The sequence below is a fragment of the Cyrtonyx montezumae genome, unplaced genomic scaffold, assembly GCF_038088225.1.
Source record: "Cyrtonyx montezumae isolate F1298 unplaced genomic scaffold, pur_monq_1.0 scaffold_8, whole genome shotgun sequence".
NCBI classification, from domain to species: Eukaryota; Metazoa; Chordata; class Aves; order Galliformes; family Odontophoridae; genus Cyrtonyx; species Cyrtonyx montezumae.
Window position 1 is genome coordinate 38,012,469 of NW_027072089.1, and position 19,993 is coordinate 38,032,461.

At 33.5% G+C, this 19,993-nt stretch overlaps 1 protein-coding gene across 3 annotated transcripts in view; it reads right to left on the reverse strand.

The window, feature by feature from the left end:
* Nucleotides 1-2,435: 2,435 nt before the first annotated feature.
* The window catches only part of SNTG1 (syntrophin gamma 1), a 318,971-nt gene continuing 301,413 nt past the window's right edge, over nucleotides 2,436-19,993 (reverse strand). For all 3 annotated transcript variants that reach the window (XM_065753302.1, XM_065753304.1, XM_065753303.1), the window contains 2 exons: nucleotides 12,447-12,557; nucleotides 2,436-3,599 (listed from right to left, as the gene is read on the reverse strand). In XM_065753302.1, coding sequence (XP_065609374.1) covers nucleotides 3,441-3,599; nucleotides 12,447-12,557 — 270 coding nt within the window. In that variant the 3' untranslated portion in view covers nucleotides 2,436-3,440. The remainder of the gene's footprint in view (nucleotides 3,600-12,446; nucleotides 12,558-19,993) is intronic.

A 19,993-nucleotide genomic window follows, 5' to 3' on the forward strand; every position in this document is an offset into this window, starting at 1 on the left:
CACGGTACTTAGTGTAAGTATAAAGATATATATATTTAAATTCAACTTATTTAAGAATATAATGTCATAAATAAAAAACATTTTTATTTGTGAGGTTTTAGGTTTGCTGTGTCTTTCTTTTCAGTATTTGCTTTAATTTGCATAAAGATTTTTAGCAAGAGCTGACAGTTCATTATAATTTTGTGGTTTTCTTTGTAATCAGTAGGACATGTTGACTTATAAAATATTTGCATTCATTATATTTTATATGTTAAATGACAGCTTGCAACATAAAAGTTGTATTTTGACATACGCACATGAAGTTAACTATGCTTTATTTTGGAAACTTCTGCTTGTGTTTAAATAAAAAACATAGCCACTATAATTATATTTTGCTGTTTCATGATTAATTATGACTCAAAGTTTAAAATTTTCCCTCTTTGGTTCAAGGCTGAGTTTCTGTTCTACTCGCTCAGAGAGGGCAAGCCTGGATGCAGCCATCTCTGAATAATCTGAGGTCAGTGCAAAGGCCCCCGTGATCTTGCATTTACAAACTATCACTGACCTGTTGTCAAGGCCATAGAATTTTATATTCTGCCATGGTCACCTTTATTTTCTCAAAATGAAAAGTACTGGTTAAGCCCCACGAGTTCAGCTCTTTGAAATATAAGGTTTCGAAACACAAACATAAAAATCACTGTTTTTGTTTTTGTGTGTGTGTGTGTGTGTTTGTGTGTGTGTGTTTGCCTCTTAAATATCGTGTATTCAATGCCTAGTTAAAAAATTCTCATTGATGAATACAGCATTTCTACAAACAAAATATGTGAGAGTTCTCTATAATACCCTGGTAGAGTCCAGGCCTCAGAAGTGCACAGCATGAAACCAGTTCTGCTCAAAGAACAACTTTAAATTATTATTATTATTTTTCAAATCATGGAAACCCTTAATCTACAGCAATTTGCAATAGTATACTTTCTGCTCTTTCAGATAAATGTTATGCTCACTTAACCATATTAAACTATGTCCCTTAAATAACTCTTGGTTTCAATGGTGCAATTATGCACATCATCTGAGCTAGGTGAAGAGAAAATATTCAACTGGAAGCTGATTAATTTTACATTCTACTGTTACCACCATAGCACTTACAGAGGCATCACATGCCAGTACTGGGTGAGCATGAGATGATTTGGGAGTGCAGAGAACTGTCATTAACAGATACAAAGCTTCAGCACTGCCACTGGTCTGTCAAAATTGTCTTTCCAATACATGCCTTTTCAACAAGGGGAGCATCTGAGTTACCATCAGCAATCTTCTCAGAGAGTTGCAGTTTTGGATTCAAAACATTTGAGGCCTGTAATCTCTCAGAAATAAACTCAAAAGACACAGCAGTTTCACATGCCATGCAGAGACTAGAATAACTCCCTTATTCAGGGTAAATTCATGTAAACAGGATAATGACTATGAAAATGTTGGATTTTGATGACACTTGAAGTATTTAATCATTGGATTATTACATGATTCCATTGTATTTAGCATAGAAATTTAATGTGGATCATAATTATGAAATCTTCATTGTTCAGTGCTGTAACACTTGGAGGTCTACTAAGAAGCAAGTACAGAACTGGCAGTTCTGTGACAATGTTAAAGAGTTCCCAGAGAATGTATTTTCAAATTGTTTAGAACTAGAATAAACTTTTCTTCCAGTCCTCATTTTGCAAGTACACTTCCTAACACACGTAAATTCAAATACTTCTACTGCAAAGCAAAAAGACAGATGCATGATTTGCCCCTACAGTTCATTCATATTTGTCCTCACTTTACATTTGAATTGTTCCCATTCTAAAAAAACTTTCCTCTGACTTCAATTATGAAGTTTTCCTTCTTGTAATATGTAAAAATGGATGTGAAATAGTCTGTCTTCCAGCTGCACAAGAGAAATTGTTTCCTTAACTCTTACCTTCCATGTGCTTTTATAAGAAGGGGGAAAAAAAGTAAATGCAGATTTCAATAAGTAGAAACCCCAGAAAGTGTCATTTAAAATACTGCACATATTCTGAATGTGCACCAAATGCACTTTCTGCAATCTTTTATTTCTTGGGGTTTTTTTTAATTATACCTGGCAAAAAATAAAAATAAAAATAATAAAAAAAGAAAAATCACCTCACTTCTTTTTTTCAGCTATAATTGACACACACACTATCATTTTGCCATTTTCACTGATATGTAGTAACACAACATTGTTTTTCAAAACTATATTTTTAATAAGTTATTAGTTTTAAATGTGCAATTCTTTCAGATTTCATCTTTAAATAAGACCCTGGAACTACTATTTCTATTACATGGTCACGGGTGACATAATATTTTCTTAATATACAAAGACAATACGCATTCTGTCATCTCTTCTATCATTAAAGGCTATTTATTCCATTCCTGCCTTTTACTATAATAATATAATGATAATATAAAAAAATCACTATAAATTCAATGTTTGGACTCATTTTTCAAGAATAATGTTGAATGTCTATTTTATTGAGAGTCTGAGTGGAACAAAGGTTATGTTTATTACGTGAAATCAAGGTTAATAATGGAAACAATGCATTAGGTGGGTTGTTTCTGAAGCAAATCCAACATCTAAGTCATGTGAGAAAAGACTATCAGATTTACAGAACTTAGTTTCTAAAACATTGAGGAAGTATATAGCTGAAATGATATTATAAAAGCTTTCACTTGTCATTATAATTAAATTAATATAACATTACTTTTAATAGAAAAAGAACTAACTCATGGAGGTGGGGTTGTGAGGTTTTTGTTTTTGTACTGTGTCAGTCAATATGGTTATATCACTGTTGCTAATGTTAAAAGAACAAAATAGAAAAAAAGACATGACTCCATGTATGGAAAGAAATATGGACTACAACAGTATTTAAAGTGCTTTCTTATTTGAAGAGATACTTACGCAAATGTCTTTTCATGCTCATCTCCTCCTCATCATGTACTAAATGCTTGTTGCTTGCTCTTATGTCATTTGTAATATAATCACTGGGTATTAAGTTCATACTCAGAGTTTAGCATATTGTCATAAAAACATCTTAAAACAGGAAAATGACAATTCTCTTTGTCTGTTATTACAGCAATTTTAAAATTTTATTAAATATCGAAGTGCCTCATTGCATCATTTATTCCTCTGCTTCCAGTGTTGGTTAAAGCACTAAATAGGTACAAATAGATCATACTAAAAGCATATCCATCCTATTCTGAGGATTCTGCAAGGATTATTTACTGGTGTCTTGCATAACAGAGATGAGTTTATGATCCCACGTGACCATCTATCTGCTGATGCTGCAAGATGTCTTGTCTCCAGGATTGGTTTCCATGTACATGGTTCACCAAAGTTTTCTATCTTATGAATATATCTATACATTGAGTCTTCTTGATAAATGGCAGTGCTGTAATGTAAGATATCAAGTTGTATACTTTAATTTGCCAGTACCAGAAGTTGTGGGAGCAGCAGAAGCTGTGGCTTGACTGCCTACATACAAAGGGTCCAAACAAGCCACTTTGGCTGCAAAGAATGAATGGATACAGTGAAGGACTGCAAACAGGTTGGAAAACTCCAGCTCCTGGAAGTGAAAACAAAAAGATTAAGCATGAAGCTAAAGAAGACATTACAAACTTACACTGGTAAATATGAGGTCCCACCTGCTAAAGAGGAAGGAATGCAACAACCACATAAGTATGTTTTTCCTTTGTGTCATTAATGCAAATCTGGTGCATTTTGCAGCAGGTTTTCATTTTATTTTTATAAATCAATCAATGGAATGAGTGCACTGTGTCTACATACCTCTGGGTTACTACTGTATATACCCACAAAGATCAGTAATGTTCCACACGTCATGTTCATCTGTGATGTCACCAAACACAGGTGTGTAACTAGCTCACCTGTGCTAATCTTTAGTAAAAAAAGCAATACAAAATGAAAAAGATATTTTCAACAAGAACTACAATCTTATCGGGATATTCTGGCTTTGTTTTCATTGAGGCGATTATTGCTATTGTATCAAAAGTAAGGAACACACTTGGGATTTTAATCTTATTAAAAATATTAGACAAAGCTCTTTTTGTTCTACTTAGTTTACAATTTTTACAGCTCCCAAGATGAGATTTTCTTAGACGGCAAAAAAAAAAAAATCATTTATAGATATATAGATAATATAAAAATGTGTTTCTTTGCATCTAATTGATTTTATCATATCAATGGGATCATAATGATGATGATTTTTTGGATTTCTTTATTTTTATTTTCTTTTCCATTTCAGTATGCGTTTTTGATCAATAAATACCCGCTGTGCTTGGAAGCAGATACTGATGTTATGCAGGTAGGGATGGTGATGCAGAGTTATGACATTTCTGCTTTGATTCACTATGTAGATTTCTGTGCTGAAGCCAGCAACAGTGAATTGTAGTAAATCCTATTTGTGTTTCTTTCTAGTACTGGTATTTCGAGGTTATGTAGTGCTGACAGTTTTGCTTTTTTGTATAAAAGAATATTGATAGTATTGTGAATTCAACAAGAACAGGGAAGATAAAATTCTGAAAATTACATGAGCTTTCCTCTTGAGTTTTTCTGGAAGACGCCACTTTACACACTTTGTGGAGACATTCACAAATCCCTTATGTGTGAGATGGAACAATTGCCTGAAAACAGAGAACTACATATGCAGAGTATCCAGTGATGTACTAAAAGGTTGGAGTTCTGTTCAACTCTCTTACAACCTGAGCAGATGTCCTTTGGAAATGCTCAGAAATGATTTTTTAATCACTTACAAGCTTTTTTAAACTCTCAGTTCACAATAAAGATGATAAAGTTTATGCCAAGTTTCACATACCTGCCATCTGTATTCATTAAAAAAAATATCTGTTTAGAGATATTTTCATTTTTAAACACTGGGAAAAGTACAGTTTTATTACAGTGCCAGGGATTTTTCCCCTTCCTACCCAAATTTCAAAATAATAAAATGGGAAAAATAGTGAAAAGTCAATTATGAGAAAACAAGGAATTATGGAAGCTATTTCTGAATAAGAAGCATTGGTCATTCAAATTGTTACTTTCCATTTATAATCTTTTTATTAATAACATATTTCCTTTGGTACTATAAAAATAAAACTGAAGCTTAAAATGAAAAAATAAATATTTAGTAGATCATACAAATATTTGTGATGTCAGCTCTGTCTTATATTTGGGAAGACTGTTTCTTCATGTATGTGTCAACAGAGCAAGTCTATTAAAACAAATATTGTAGTTTGAGAACTGTTTGAGTCAATTTGGTAATCCCACTGCTGAAAATTCTTATGTACATCATAAGAATGGCTACTGGACACTGAATTTTCACAGTGCATTAGTACAATTATTATCACCAGTTAACACAGGTGATTCTGCAACAGTAACACATTAGAAGATCCAGTGCTAAGTGGATGTTTAGTGAAAATGTATGAGGCAATGGTGCAACTGTTGAAGGTTCCACTGGTTTGCTTCTGCTGTTAGCAATGAAGCAACACAGAAATTAATTTGATAGTAAAGATGAGCACTAACAAGTCAACATATGCTAGATACTACTCATGAATCTTAATTCTTTCAGTGTCCATGTGTGTATCACGTAGTGAATGAAACAGACCTCTCTGATCATAGAATTCAACACATTACATGCATTAAAGGTGGTTTAGGTAGAGGATCCAAGTAATGAAACTTATTTAGAAGACGAGCATATGTATATAACTAAATTCTATAAGCTACTTAAAAATTGATGGCTTGGTGTTGTAATTCTGCAGGGCAAAAGACACACTCTTGTGATCACATCAATTTCTCCAGCAGTGGTTGTGGATTAGAGGATAAAAAAGAGTCATGCACCAACTCTGCTATAAGAGGAGTTCACATTAAAAGTGGAATGTGAAGCAACTTGAACACAGTGGGCTGATACTCGTATGAAGTGAGCACATATATGTCCGATTAATAGTTGAAGCTGAACTCAAAGGAGTGAGATTGATGGAACAGGAAATATCAGGAACAACACTTTTCTGGCAGATTAGCCTAGTCACAAGCATGTTTAATGAACAGATAATGGTTCACACAGAGCTGTTGAAAGACAAAACATTCCTTCATTACTCTTGAGAACTTGCACTTTCAAATCCTCAAATCTCTGCAGTACACCCATAACATGGAAGGGAACCCACAGGCTTTTCTGCACATCTAACAGCCCCTAGTTGTTTTTGCATATAGAATGCTCTTCTGTGAATCATATGCATGTCTGAACACACTTTCATCTAGCAAAATAGTGTACATTGCACACCCAGCTTCAAATAAACACACGAATAAACCTAAGAAATAGTCTGTCAAGTTATCAAGGCTGCTAACTGTGGGGAAAAATAGATTATTACAATAACTAAAAAGCAAAGAAATCCAAACCTACGCTGCAACTACTTTTCCATGCAAAAGAACATGATTTACTCTTATTCCAGTTTCCAGACTGGAATATTATTGTACTCTCTTGATCTCCAAGTTGTCCTTCAATCTTCTTGACCAAACTACAATTACTCAACATTGCTGTCATTATACCAGATATTATCAGATTATTAACTTGAAGATACATGGCTTATACACAGGACAATGTAAGCCAACAAAAAATGAAAAAGACAAATACAGAAAAAAAGGAAAACAGATAATGTTATTTTACATATATATGTATATATATGTGTATATATATGTATGTATACACACACATATAAATCATTATACAAATGATGCAGCTACCTAAACTGTTCATCTACTAAATCAAGCATTTGTTAGTTAGCGATTCAGAAAAATTCATGATATTGTCATAATAAATCCAATTCATCCACATATAAACTACTGATATATGAATACATTTGTTATTTAATCTAATATCTATATATGCAACAGTACATGTTGGGGGATGACAAGCTGGAGAAGAGTTCTGAGGAGAGGGACATGGGTGTCCCGGTGAACGACAGGTTGAGCATGAGACAGCAGTGTGTCCTGATGGCCAAGAAGGCCAACGGCGTCCTGGGGTGAATTAAAAAGAGTGTGCTCAACAGATCAAGGGAGGTTACCCTCCCCTCCTCTACTCTGCCCTTGTGAGTCATCACCTGTACTATCTTGTCCAGTTCTGGGCTTCCTGATACAAAAAAGACAGGGATTTCCTCAAAAGAGTCCAACAGAGGGCCACAAAGATGATAAAGGGCATGGGGCAGTTTTCTTATGAGTACAGGCTGAGACCTGGGTCTGTTTAGCCTTGAAAAAAGAAGACTCAGTGGGGATCTGATCCACATCTATAAATATCTAAGGTGCAGATGGAAAACTGATGAGGCTGAACTCCCTGGTCTAGGGAGCCTGCTTTGTCAGGGGGGGCTGGACTAGATAATCTCTGGAGGTTTCTTCCAACCCCAACAGTTTTCTGATTCTGTGTGATTCTGTAATACTAGGATAGAATGTGTTTTTAAATAGATATGAAAAAGATAATCTAAGAGCAAGACATGGGAAAACTAAAAACTGAGTCATGGAAACCTATGCATTTCAAAAATCTAAACTCAGAATTCAGTCACTGCAATGGAGCAATCACTCCGTAAAAGCACTAAGGAGAGATACTTGAAACCCATTTAAAGCTGAAATTTTAAATTTGAAGAGCACTGTGATGCTCACAGAAAAGCCCTCAAGGCTAAGAACAAGTATTAAATTAAAATTATACTTTGGAGAATATAGTTGCAAAGAAGAGAAATATCAGCCTGGAAAATGGTGCATGCATTCATCAAGGCACCTTGCAACAGAACAGAAGGCAAACATTTTGTTCACATTACAACAGCTCTAATGCAGGCTGTCTTATTTTAGATTAGATTTCTATATGGAATGATTTCAAGTACAAATTAACTACTATTAATTACTAGTAATGCATTATTCATTACTCAGTATTAATGCCAGATTTTTAAATTTATGCAACTTCTTTTGCTGATACTACAGTTTTTCCCAATTGGCCAGATCTTCATCTTCATGTGCTGCTCACCTCTGTTCCGTGACACTTAGCTTAGAGCATTAGCCAGTTTTTGAGCAAAAGCTAACAGCACAGCTCTGTGACCTTGGCCGAGTTTTGCAGAGAAAGCTGTTAAGCTGTGAAAAATCCCTGCAAGTTCAGAAAGGTAAAAGGACAGAGAGAATAGTTTTTGAGATATGCTCCATAGTTTGTTTTAGAGTGCTGAAATGTAAGGGCATTCATTTGCTCAATCCAACTGTGTAAGCCTGTTGCTCTTTTACTTTACTAGGTAGCAAATCTTTGTCATTGTGATGGGGCACATAACCTTTCAGTTTATAGAAATTACTGTTTTTTATATTTACTTACAAAATTCAAATGGAAATGGTATATAGTAAATAAAAAAAAAAAAGAGCAACAATTCTGCTTTAGATATATAGATCTTGGATACTGCAGTTTGAGAGCCTTTATGTATAGAAACAGAATCCTTCATAGATTTAAGATACTTTTTCTCAGAAAAACATAAAACAGTTTTCATTGCAGTGATCCACTACTCAGTCAGGTACAACGGAAGATTACAGTGCCCTGAGTTTATTACAGTGCCAAGATTCCACTAGCCTCTGGAAGCTGCTGTAATGCTGAAAAGCCATTAACAGACCAGTAAGTTATAGCTAAACACAAAGGTTATTAAGTAACAAGATACATAATGTATCCCTTTGCATTTTATAAATGAAAAGAAAGTTATGTTCTATGTGTTTTGTTGGTTTTTTTAGACACAACCAGAGCACAATAGGAATGAAGCAGAGGGGCACATAGGCTCCATGTTCTGCCATGCTGGCTGCTCTATTTTGTAGTTTTCAGTTAGAAAAATTCTGTCTGACTGTGCAAACCTGTGCAATATCTCCTGCTGAGTGACAGCTGGGAAATAACCTCCAGATTGGAACGTCTAAGGGGTACTGGTGATTAATGTTGCCCCTAAATACTTTACATCTCAAAAACTACTTAGACCTTAACTTTGAGACCTCCAAAGTCAGGCATTTGATTCCAGGCACTTTGCCATTGACCACCAGTGTGACCTATGGTAATTACTGTTCAGGTTTTTCAGACTGCAATTGCTCATGTCTATGAGGAAACACATCCTTTATTTTATACTATGCATCTTTTCAGTAACATGATGTTGTTCCAGTGAGGCCAAACAAAAGCATCAGTACAAAGTTTCTCTAAGTTTAAATGTTAAAATATTTTTGAGTTTAGAAGTATTCTTAATTAAACATTAACCAAATATAAAGCATATGTTGCTCATCTCAAAATATGCCATTTTTAATTTTGTTAAGTCAGGCATGAAACACACTGAAATATTTTGACAGTGTTATGAAAATATTAGGTTTTCAGTGTCAGTGAAGGACTTCCTGTCTCTTAGGAATGTAAATTCTGGTGGCAAGTATGTTTTTCAAAAATAAAAGTTGACTGATGAAAACATGCAGTTCTGCACTTTTTTTTTCTCAAAAAAAAAAAAAAAAAATCTTAGATTTTGTAACATTAATAGTGATTGTTCTTTATATTCAATCAGAATAAAGAGGAAACCTTGGACTACTAGAAAGACAGTAAGTCTACAATTTAAAACACTGCTGCATAATTATTTTTCCCTTTTTGATGTTAATCAATATTAAATAACACTCTTAATTATCTCTTAACAATACTCTTAACAATGCTCTTAATCTCTTAATTATACTCTTAATTCTCAATCCTAATTCTCTAGGTAATGAATAAGTGTTTAATATATAAAGGATACTATCATATGGACACAGCAAGCCACTACACACATATAGGTTGCACACCAATATGCATCATTATATAAGCTGAAGACAGGAAGCATTTGGACTTTAATAGCTCACATTTTTACAAGAAGGAATTCTAGCATCAAACCAATACTATTTGAAATCAATCAATCTGTAGCTCAACCATTTTACATTTGCAAGGTGAAACTAAATTATAGCGCATTAAAGAATTTAAACATATCTGGTCAGCAGCACAATTAAAACTCAGACATGGAGGTGAATAGGCAATACAGAACAAGAAGAGTAGGAGTCTCAAGTATGCTCTCACCATAGCACATTCTGCATGTAGCTTGATAATGTTGATGATGATGATGAAAAACCTACTCTCACTTCTAGTGACCTTTTTGAGCTGTATCACAATTACTTGCCACAACAGCATTTCTCATTACTGCTTGAGAATGCAAAAATGAAAAGTCCTAATACATTGAGTTAATGACTCCTTGGAATTCTTTTTTTACCTCAGTTCTCATCCCACTGTATTCCCCACATAATATAACAGGCAGACAATTATATTTATCTCAATAAAACATTACCCTATATGTTCTCCTTACAGCAGCAGTTCTGCAGGCCTCCTGCATCACATAGTTTCATTTAAAAGTTAGTGATAGCTTTGGCTGTGCATACTCATCACAACATGTAGCAGCTGCTGTAGAAAATTCCCATCATCTGATTGTAAATGAAGCCTGCATACAGCATGCATGAATTCTGGCATTACAAGCATTTCTTAAAATCTCCTTAACATTTCTTAATGACTAGAGAGTTCCCCAAATAGATATGTCTCCAGTTCTCTAATGCTAATGAAGTGCAAAAATTAGAAGCTAGATTGTTCCACATCTTTTCTTGCTGAATAGAGCTTTAAATACTTGAAAGGCTCAATGGATACAGAGAGGCCTACTCACAGATTTTTAAGCTAACCAAAGTTAAAAGACATGACATAACAATGTTTTAATTCTTTCTATAGACGAGTATATCTTCTAGTTTTGACTAAGCAGTGTACTTCATATATTAGCAAATGGGAAGTCTATAAAATGTTCTAACACCATCCAAACACAACACAAAGTTTTTTGATCACAATGTAACTACCATGCTTTGAGTATCTAGAAAATTAAAGTAAATATATATATATATTTCTAAGTTGATTAACATGAAAGATTAAGTTTATAATAAATAAAAGCAACTAGAGAACATTATAGTATATTAATTTGCTATTAAGTTTGTATTTGGATGCTATTAAGTCTGTACAATATTGTGCCTTCATAAGTTAGAGGTAGAATTTCTACCTTGATAAAAGGTGGAAAGGTGAAATTTTCTAGAAATGAAGCTTTGTGCAGTTTAGCTGGTAACAACAGTACCATAAAATACTAGAATATTTCCAAGTCTCAAGAAGTGATTAACATGATGGATTTAATTAATAAAAAAAAAAAGATGAAAATATGGAGGCCATGTTTCTTATTCAATATCTGTATTTCTAACTGTGTGTTGTTTTTAAATTGATGAAATAAAGTGTAACAATTCAGCTCATGGATTCCAAAGAAAATTCTGAGAAATACTGCATCATTAACTTAGCTATTCCTAAAATCTTGCGTCCATGTAATAGCAATCAGAGAAAAACGTAAGAAAAGAAAGCTATACTTAGGAACATGATAACATTTTCCTATTTTCTGCTTTAAAGAAAATCATCCTCACAACTTCAGGTTGTTAAATTATAGCTTCTTATTAGTGAAGAAAAATTTTGTATTATTATAACATTTGTAGAATTAAATAAGAATATTTATCTTTGAAATGAAGAAAAATGTGAATGTATTAAAAGTCCATCACACTTCATTGCTATTGATTTCATGGGAGATTTTGTGTACCATTATTGTATTGAGTATAATGTTCAAAATCAAGTAAATCTCAGGGAAAACAGTATAGAAAGGGCTTCAAAAGCAAGCTTTAAAAAACATCCAAGCAAACATAATCCAGATTACAAATATGTTGGTACTCTAATCAAAAAGACCTTTGATTCAGTCTCTAAAGCAATTTCATTGTTCCTAGGAAGGTCACTTCCTCACACATACTGGGACTGCAAATTCTCAGACCACATTCAACAAATTAGGCATAAATCTTTCAGGATGAGTGCTGTCAAAAATTAACTCCTGAATCAAAAGCACAACTCAAAAGAGAAATTTTTAAGTAGACAAAGAAACAAAACTCATAAAGCATCTTCTTGTAAGAGGATATGTGTTTAATCCACAGCAATTTTTTACTGATATATAATAACAAATGTTAGATCTTTGCAGTATTTTCTGTCCAAATTGTTTCAAGGATGTTTTGCATCATTTCTTCATGATACAAGTACAGAGTGAAATGTAGGGCATTCAAGTTCTCAGCCACTTTTATAAAAATGTAATGTGACTCTAGAAAAGACTTAAACTTGCCAAAAATTCCATCAGTTTATTCAGATTTCTTTGGTTTTATTTAAATTCTTTCACTTCACACATTGAATGACTTTTAAGTAATTTAGTTTGATTTACTCCTCTTGTCTCCTAGCTGCTGCTTTGATAGATGTTTTAATGTAGATTTATAAAGGAAAAAAATGTATTGTTTTTACCTTTGCTTCAATTTGTTTATTATCTGGGTTTTGGAATAGGAATTTGATTTTGCTCTTCCCATCATCTGAAGAACCTTTGAGCTGGGAAAATTTGTATCTCCAGAGGACAGCCTAGAAGAAAAAAAAATACATATACACAAGCAAATCAGTTCAGTTGTTATGGTAAACTGTATTACAAACAGTTGATCTCCTTCTAGCAGAATTTTTAACTTCTCAGTGGTACATAACAAAACTAACTGAGTAAAATGTATTCTCATGTCTCTTTGATCATAGGTATGTACTATATTTTGACAGTGTCTGACTGAAATCTGACAGTCTGTATCTGTGAAATGTACTCTGAATTCTCTTTAAAAATATTTGATACTGATTTATCATGTCCAAACTCAGAGATTTTTACACTGACTTCTGGTGATTCTTCAATCCACCTGAATTAGTTGTTTTTCATAAAAATCCTCTTTACACAGGAATAAAAAAAACCCAAACTAGTTGTATTAAGGTGATATCAAATTAAAAACAAATATCATTATTAAATTTATAACATAACAAAAGGAAACTCTGTAATGAAGATTAATTTTGAGTTTACCTATTAAAACTCTGATTGGTAATTCAAGCAGATCATTGATTCTACAGGTATTACTGGTCATTCAGGTCTTTATATTATGAGTTGCATCATGCCATGTTGAGAAAAGACAGATTGCTCTACATAATAAGTATAGAATTTAAAAAAATTACAGTTAGATGGAAAAAAATTTTCTATGTTTATTTTATCTAATGTAGATTTAAATAGACAAACTGCATTTGAAACTCCATCTTGTCTAGAAGAACCATTTTTAAACTGTATATAGTTTCAACATCATTAAAAGGTATTTTTTCCTGCAGGCATTTGAAGAAGTAATATTTTCATTGTGATTTCAGTACCTTTTCACATGATTGCAATATCCTCCTCACTCACACTGGAATTTTACATTAGAGAACACAAAAACTCAAGATTCTGGGTGTTTGCTTTTTGTTTGTTTTGGCCTAGTGGTTTGTGAACTAATTACTTACAGTATCTTTTTAGTATGTAGCTGACATTAAACAGAACATAAGAGATGTGAAATTCTCAATTTTGCAAAATGAAAACAAGCTCCCATTACCAATGTGTAAATTTCTTTGTGCTATAAACTTAAATCTTTCATCTGCACCAAGGTAAAGTTATCTACCTTTTTGATCGACTAAGTAACTGGAAGAGGGTAAAAAAATTACAATATCCTAACTGTGCACAGTAACAATTCAAGTGCAAGATTTATTTTCCGGTATTGTAATTGAAGCTGCTCCAAAAGTAATGCCTTCTATTTAATGGTGTTGGCAAATGAAGGTCAGAAGCAGACACTGGTGGTATGGCAGTGGAGATTAAATCTTCTCACCAGAATTCCATTACATTTTGTGGTGGTGTGATAGGTGGCAGCAGCCAAGAGATATGACAAAATAATGTCTGATATGGAAATGCATACAAAGCGAAGCAAAAAATGGTACCCATTGACATATATGGATGGTTTCTGAGTGTTTATGGAGACCAAACAGTGGGTGTGAGCACAGTGTGGCAGTGGATGGTGTGCATCAGTGGTGATAACAGCAACAGTGGGTTACCTCCTCTAGTTCAGACTGTTATTAACACAGCATTCAGACTCTTGTTAATCATTGCCAAAAATGCATTAACTAATGGTAGTGACTATGTATTATATAACATCATATATATCATATATCATATATATCACATGAGAATTTGCTCTATCAAATAGCGTTATTGTTTTTTTATATCTTTTATAGTTTTCATGGAATTAAATATGAGGCATTACTTTATGAGCAACCTACATTTTTAACACCAAAAATTCTCTACACATTTTCCTTTTCCTGATTAAAAACTAATCTCAAAACCAACTTAATTCTGTCTATGTGACAGGTGAGTTTCCATTTATCATGGCAGAGTTAAGGATACTGTTTCAGATAGACTAGAATTTGGCAAATTTTGTGGAACTATATCATATTCATTTGAAATACCATCCTGCTGTGAACACCGGTTTGTGCTACAGAAAACAGAATTGCTTCATTCTTCTCTAAATGTGTACAATGCCTTTCACCTTATTTACTTTCATCGCATTTACTTCTGAGCTGTGGATAATGAGTGAAAAACCAAAACATAACTACCCTATATCACATTCAAATAGTCATACTTCCCAATTACATTGCCTTTTATACAAGCCTTTGTAATCTTGCAAGAAATTCAAGACTTTTGTCTTTCCACAGGAACAGCAAATCTATTTATGTATATAATTTTCTAAATGAGAAATATAAAAGGCAATGAACTTCCAAATAAGATTAAGTCTGAATGAAGATGAAGGATAAATAGAACTTCAATTCTTTGTCATTTCCTATACAACTTTCTCACTTGCTTCATTCGCACTCAGAGGAGAGTGAATTACAGTTCTATCAAACCATAGGGATGGTTCAAGAACACACTTTATTTCAAGCATAACAAGCATCAAGAGTTCTACATAGCAACAGCTCTTACTTAATTACATTGCAAAATCAGATCTGTAGTGTAGAAGGGACAAAATCCTTGTAGGGACTAATCCCAACAAGATTGCACTTCTTTCTTCAGGACATCAAAACAAGTTCCCAGAACTGATGCTTTGAGAATACTTTGCAACAGCTATTAAATCCTCCTTATCTAAAGCATAAAGATTAAATAGACCACTGACTATGCATGAAACAATTTCAAAATCAAAGAACTATCTGTTTCTTTGAGTAGTCTTCAACAAATTGCTTTTTTTTTTTTTCACTGAGACAGATACATGAAACAGAGCTCTTCTTGCAGAAATCAGATAATGGAGAATGGGAGTTTTAAATTGTTAATTCAGGAAAACAATTTATTTCTAATGCTAAAACTAATCATCCTGACTACTACTTCCTGTTTTGATCTGAGACGAATGATAGTTACTTCTGATACACTCTGTATATGTATCTCACCATTACTTACATCAGAAGTGAAACAACTAGTTCAATTGTACAAGTGTAGCAGTTAATCACAGTTACCTTAGTTTAATGTATAACTGGAGTGTTGGTTTTGGATTTCTATTTGGTCAAGGAGCTTGAGTCACCCTAAAAAAATGCTAGACTACCAAACCAACAATGAATAAGCAGTTATCTTTTTATTGTTGTCAAACTAGGAGTAACATACATACACTTTGCATCTGCAGACTTTATGGCTCCTGGATAATTATATCATTTTGCAAGGGCATTTTGCATTGGCATTACAGAAAAAAAGCTATATTTTGTCAACACGAGGGACTTCAACCAACACAGAATTATGGCCTATGGTTTCATTGTTGAACTGCCTTCTATTGTCCTTCCTTTGACATCTTCAAAAAACTGTAGCTTATTTTCCATTAATTTCCATTCTTTTGATAATTTGACTGATTGAATTATGCCTCTTTATCTTTCTAAGGCAAATCTTTATAGCATATATATCATCAAATCATCCTAAACTTCAGCAGACACCTTTCAAACTAATGTTGTTTCTCCTCTGCCTAAAATTAATGCTAAGTCAAACTAAATCAAGTAAAAATGTCCTGTGGATCTCTATTTTCAAGAATAAAAGTTATTGGGTCTTTGGACATCTTGTATACCCCTTAGTTTGTCCGTCTCATTTATAATTGAAAAAGATAGCATTCTTGCAAAAAGAAATATTGCCTATAATGACAGCAGCAGTAGGGAACTGAAAAGGATTAAGATATTGTTCATGTCTAGTTTTACCATGTTACTTATCACTGGAGAGTGTCTTACTACAAAATAATTATGGTCCAAGGCAATTTTCTTTGTCAACTTCTGTGGCTTTATAACTGCAAAGGGAAAACAGGGGAGGACACAGAGGATAAAGAACAGAAGTAGGACATTGGGAAAAAAAGAAACGAAGTCATCCCTTATAAAATAAAATTGGCCTTGTCTATTACTGAAGATACACAGAATATAGACTATAGTTTATTTGCTTAGTACTGATGGATGACCTACCAAAAATTTGTTTGGTTCTTGTGTACAAAGCAGGATTGTAAAAACCATTCTTGTGTTTGTTTCAAAGCTACAGTAGCTGTTTGTTCAACATTTCAGTTTCTAAGTGTGAAATAAATACTTGCTCACATGAGTTACGTTTTTAAATCTTTATCCTTAAGTGAGTCTAGCTGCCTCCTGCCATAACTGAACTCTGAATCTCAATTATTTATTTATTTATTTTGCACAGCTCTTCAGATATGCATACTTAGAAGGAGTTTCTTCCTAATGAAATTCAGACAAATTCTGCTCTGTGATACAGAGTAGACATCTGATATTAAAAGTGTATATATTTTGCAGTGTCATGTATTGTTTTGTGATGTATTCTGTTTGTTGATGAAGTGTGCAGTATGTCAAGGGGTTGGAACTTGATGACCATTGAAGTCCCTTCCAACCCAAGCCATTTTATGATTCTGATTCGATGATACATTGAACTTCATCTGACCTGAGGAGGAGTAACTGTACAGTTATTGAAACCAATAACTGGAGCTAAGTTGGAAAAATTGAAATAAAAAGCATACCTCAGATACTGCTGTGGTATTTACTTTCTGATGATGAACGCAGTTTAGCAGTGTTTAAAGATATTGAACAATGAATCTAAATGAGCATAAACCAGCTTTGCCATATTTAAATATAGGAAAAAAAAAAAAGTATTGTTGTGCAAATTTTGCAGACAGAGTGCATTAAGGGTAATTGAAATTGGCCAAATTGTAGAATTTTCTGCCACTGGTAGTAAATATCCTGATAAAAAGGTCTGCTGTATTCTTTTGGGGCTGTGCTGAGAGACAATGGGAAAATTGGAATACATATTTTGCTATTCATAGTGAGTAGAATAACAAAAAGTTATTGGATTAGACACACACAAAAGTGTAAGCTTATTTCCTTTTTAATACACACAGAAAATGCTTAGGGAGAAATGGAATGAACAAGTGGCAGGAGTTCAGAACCTCAGAGATTAGATTTTGGAAATAAGAAAAGTAACTTTGGAAAAGCGAATTATGGGAATGCACCTGTGTATATTGATTAAAAAAAGTCAACATGATTTTTTGATAAGCAATAATAAAATGAGATCCCTTAATATCATTGAGTGTATCTGTTTATTTCACCTGTTAAGAAGTTCCGCAAAGGTTACATTCACTGAAAATAAATTAAAGCTTACTTAACAGCAAGCTGAGTGTTTGCAGTGCACCATGTTCAATGAAGTTTTCATCTTATCTATGGTCCTTCTCTACTACTGGTAGGACAGTTAACAACACAAGTAGATATTGTTAGAAAAATATATGATTTGAAGTGGCCACCTGTAATCACGTAGTTCTTGGGAAAAACATTCTCCAGAGTAGACACTGATGATCAGTGCTGCAAAAACTACCTAAGCTATAATTTGATTTGTAATTTCCAACATCTGCAACAGATATTTTGCATCTTTTTTATAATTTATATATATATTTAAATATCATTTAGGGACTAAAACATCTCAAAAGAAAAAGTGTGTCTGTAGTAGATGCTGAATATCTTGTGATTCTGTCAAGCAAGATGTAGCTGAACGGAGTCTGGAAAACTTGATTAAGCAGACAGCAGAAAGGAAAATATCTAAACACTATTCACAAAGGTTGTTAAGTTCACTTTTAGCAGAATACATGTGGAATATGAGGGGAAGAAAGAGGGACTTTTGTGCTTCCTGTATTTCAAATAATGCAGAATTCAAATAGTACAAATTACTTTAAAGATGGTGGGCATATTTTGAAAAAGTCCATAATGGATTCGATGCTGTGAGGACACTTAACTAATGAACATACTTAAACTTTCACTTATGCTGACGGCATCACAAACACTTTTTGCTCTCTCCTGATCTCAACGAGTTTTCAAAGATGATAGAGAGCAGCTTGGCAATCATTTCTGCACTCAACAATCCCATTGGGCACATGGATTTGAGTGGGCAGAGTTTTCCTTGACAGTCTCTGAACAGATATTTCTATACCAAAAGAGGTCAAGTAGACTCTCCAGACTTTCTTATTGCCAGAGCCTGGGATTCCAAAGTTTTACTGAAGTTTTAGTAGTTAAAATTGAAGCAAAGAAGGCATTCATTAACTGCCTTCTCAGAATCCTTCATTACCAGGGCACCCCACCTCATTCAGCAGCAGATCCACATTTTCCCTCATCTTCTTTTTGCTACTGATGTATTTAAATAAGCCTTTCTTTTTGCCCTTGACTTCCCTCACCAAATTTAATTTAAAGTGGACCTTAGTCTTCCTTGTGGCATCCCTGTAAGCCCTGACAATGTTTCTATATTGTTCCCAAGTGGCCAGACTCCTTTTCCCAATTCCATAGACTTCCATTTGAGTTTTTCCATAAGCTCCTTATTCACTCACGCAGGTCTCCTGCTACCTTTGCCTGATTTCTTATTCTTAGGCCTACACGCATCTTGAACTTGAATGTCAACCAACTCTCTTTAGACCTCCTACCTAGGCCCAATGCTTTAACCATGGGATACCTCCAAGAAGATCCTTGAAGTGGTTAAAGCTGGCTCTCCTGAAGTCCAGGGTTGCAATTTTATTTATCTCCTGTTTTTTTTCCACATAAGATCCTGAACTCTACTGTCTCATGGCCAAATATCTGATATCTTCTTGGTCCATAGGTATGCTAGCAGTGCATTTGGATTTTAGAACATGTACAGTTTTGTCTGTAATTGGTCAGGTGTGTTGGAAAAAAGTATTTATTAACTGGAAGTGTAGGAAGGGAAAATATCAATAAAATCAATAAATCAAATATTGTTTAATGGCTTCAATAACATGAATATTGGAAAAGCTGGACAACGGTTCATATCATAAGATGAAGAACATGTTTTCAGTTTAGTAGTGATTATTCACTTTAAAAAAATAGTTCACTGTCAGTTCAATAGTGATTAAGAAAGAATACTTACAAACACTGAACACTTATACTACACTATAGTACTGAAAAAGATTTCTCAGATATTCTCAGAAGCTAGTACTTGAGCTCTGTGTTCTGAGAAATATCAAAACATAATAAATAAATAAAGAAAGAAAGAAAAATTGAAATGTGAAAGAGAGCAAGGGAATATTTAAAAAAGAAACCTTTTAAAAACTGTAAGTTCATTAGAGAATGTTTATGTCAAATTTTGTTTTCTTTGTGTCATCAAAGCAAAAAGAGAATTAAATATAAATAGTGAACCAGAAAAATGAATTTTTGTATAGAAACATTGCAACTGGTAAGTATGCCATGAAGGCTTTCTCTTTGTATTAGTTTCATGGTTTTCCAGTGGTATTCTACATGATAACATCATGCAATGCACTGGGGGTTCTCGAGTTTTTTTTTCCTGGCTAATGTCAGACTGTTTTGGCAATTATTTGGATAATTTTTTTTTCAGAATATTAAGAATTTTTAGAATATCAACACTAATTTTATCAATATTACTTTTTCAAGCACAGTAATCTTAGCTTTCA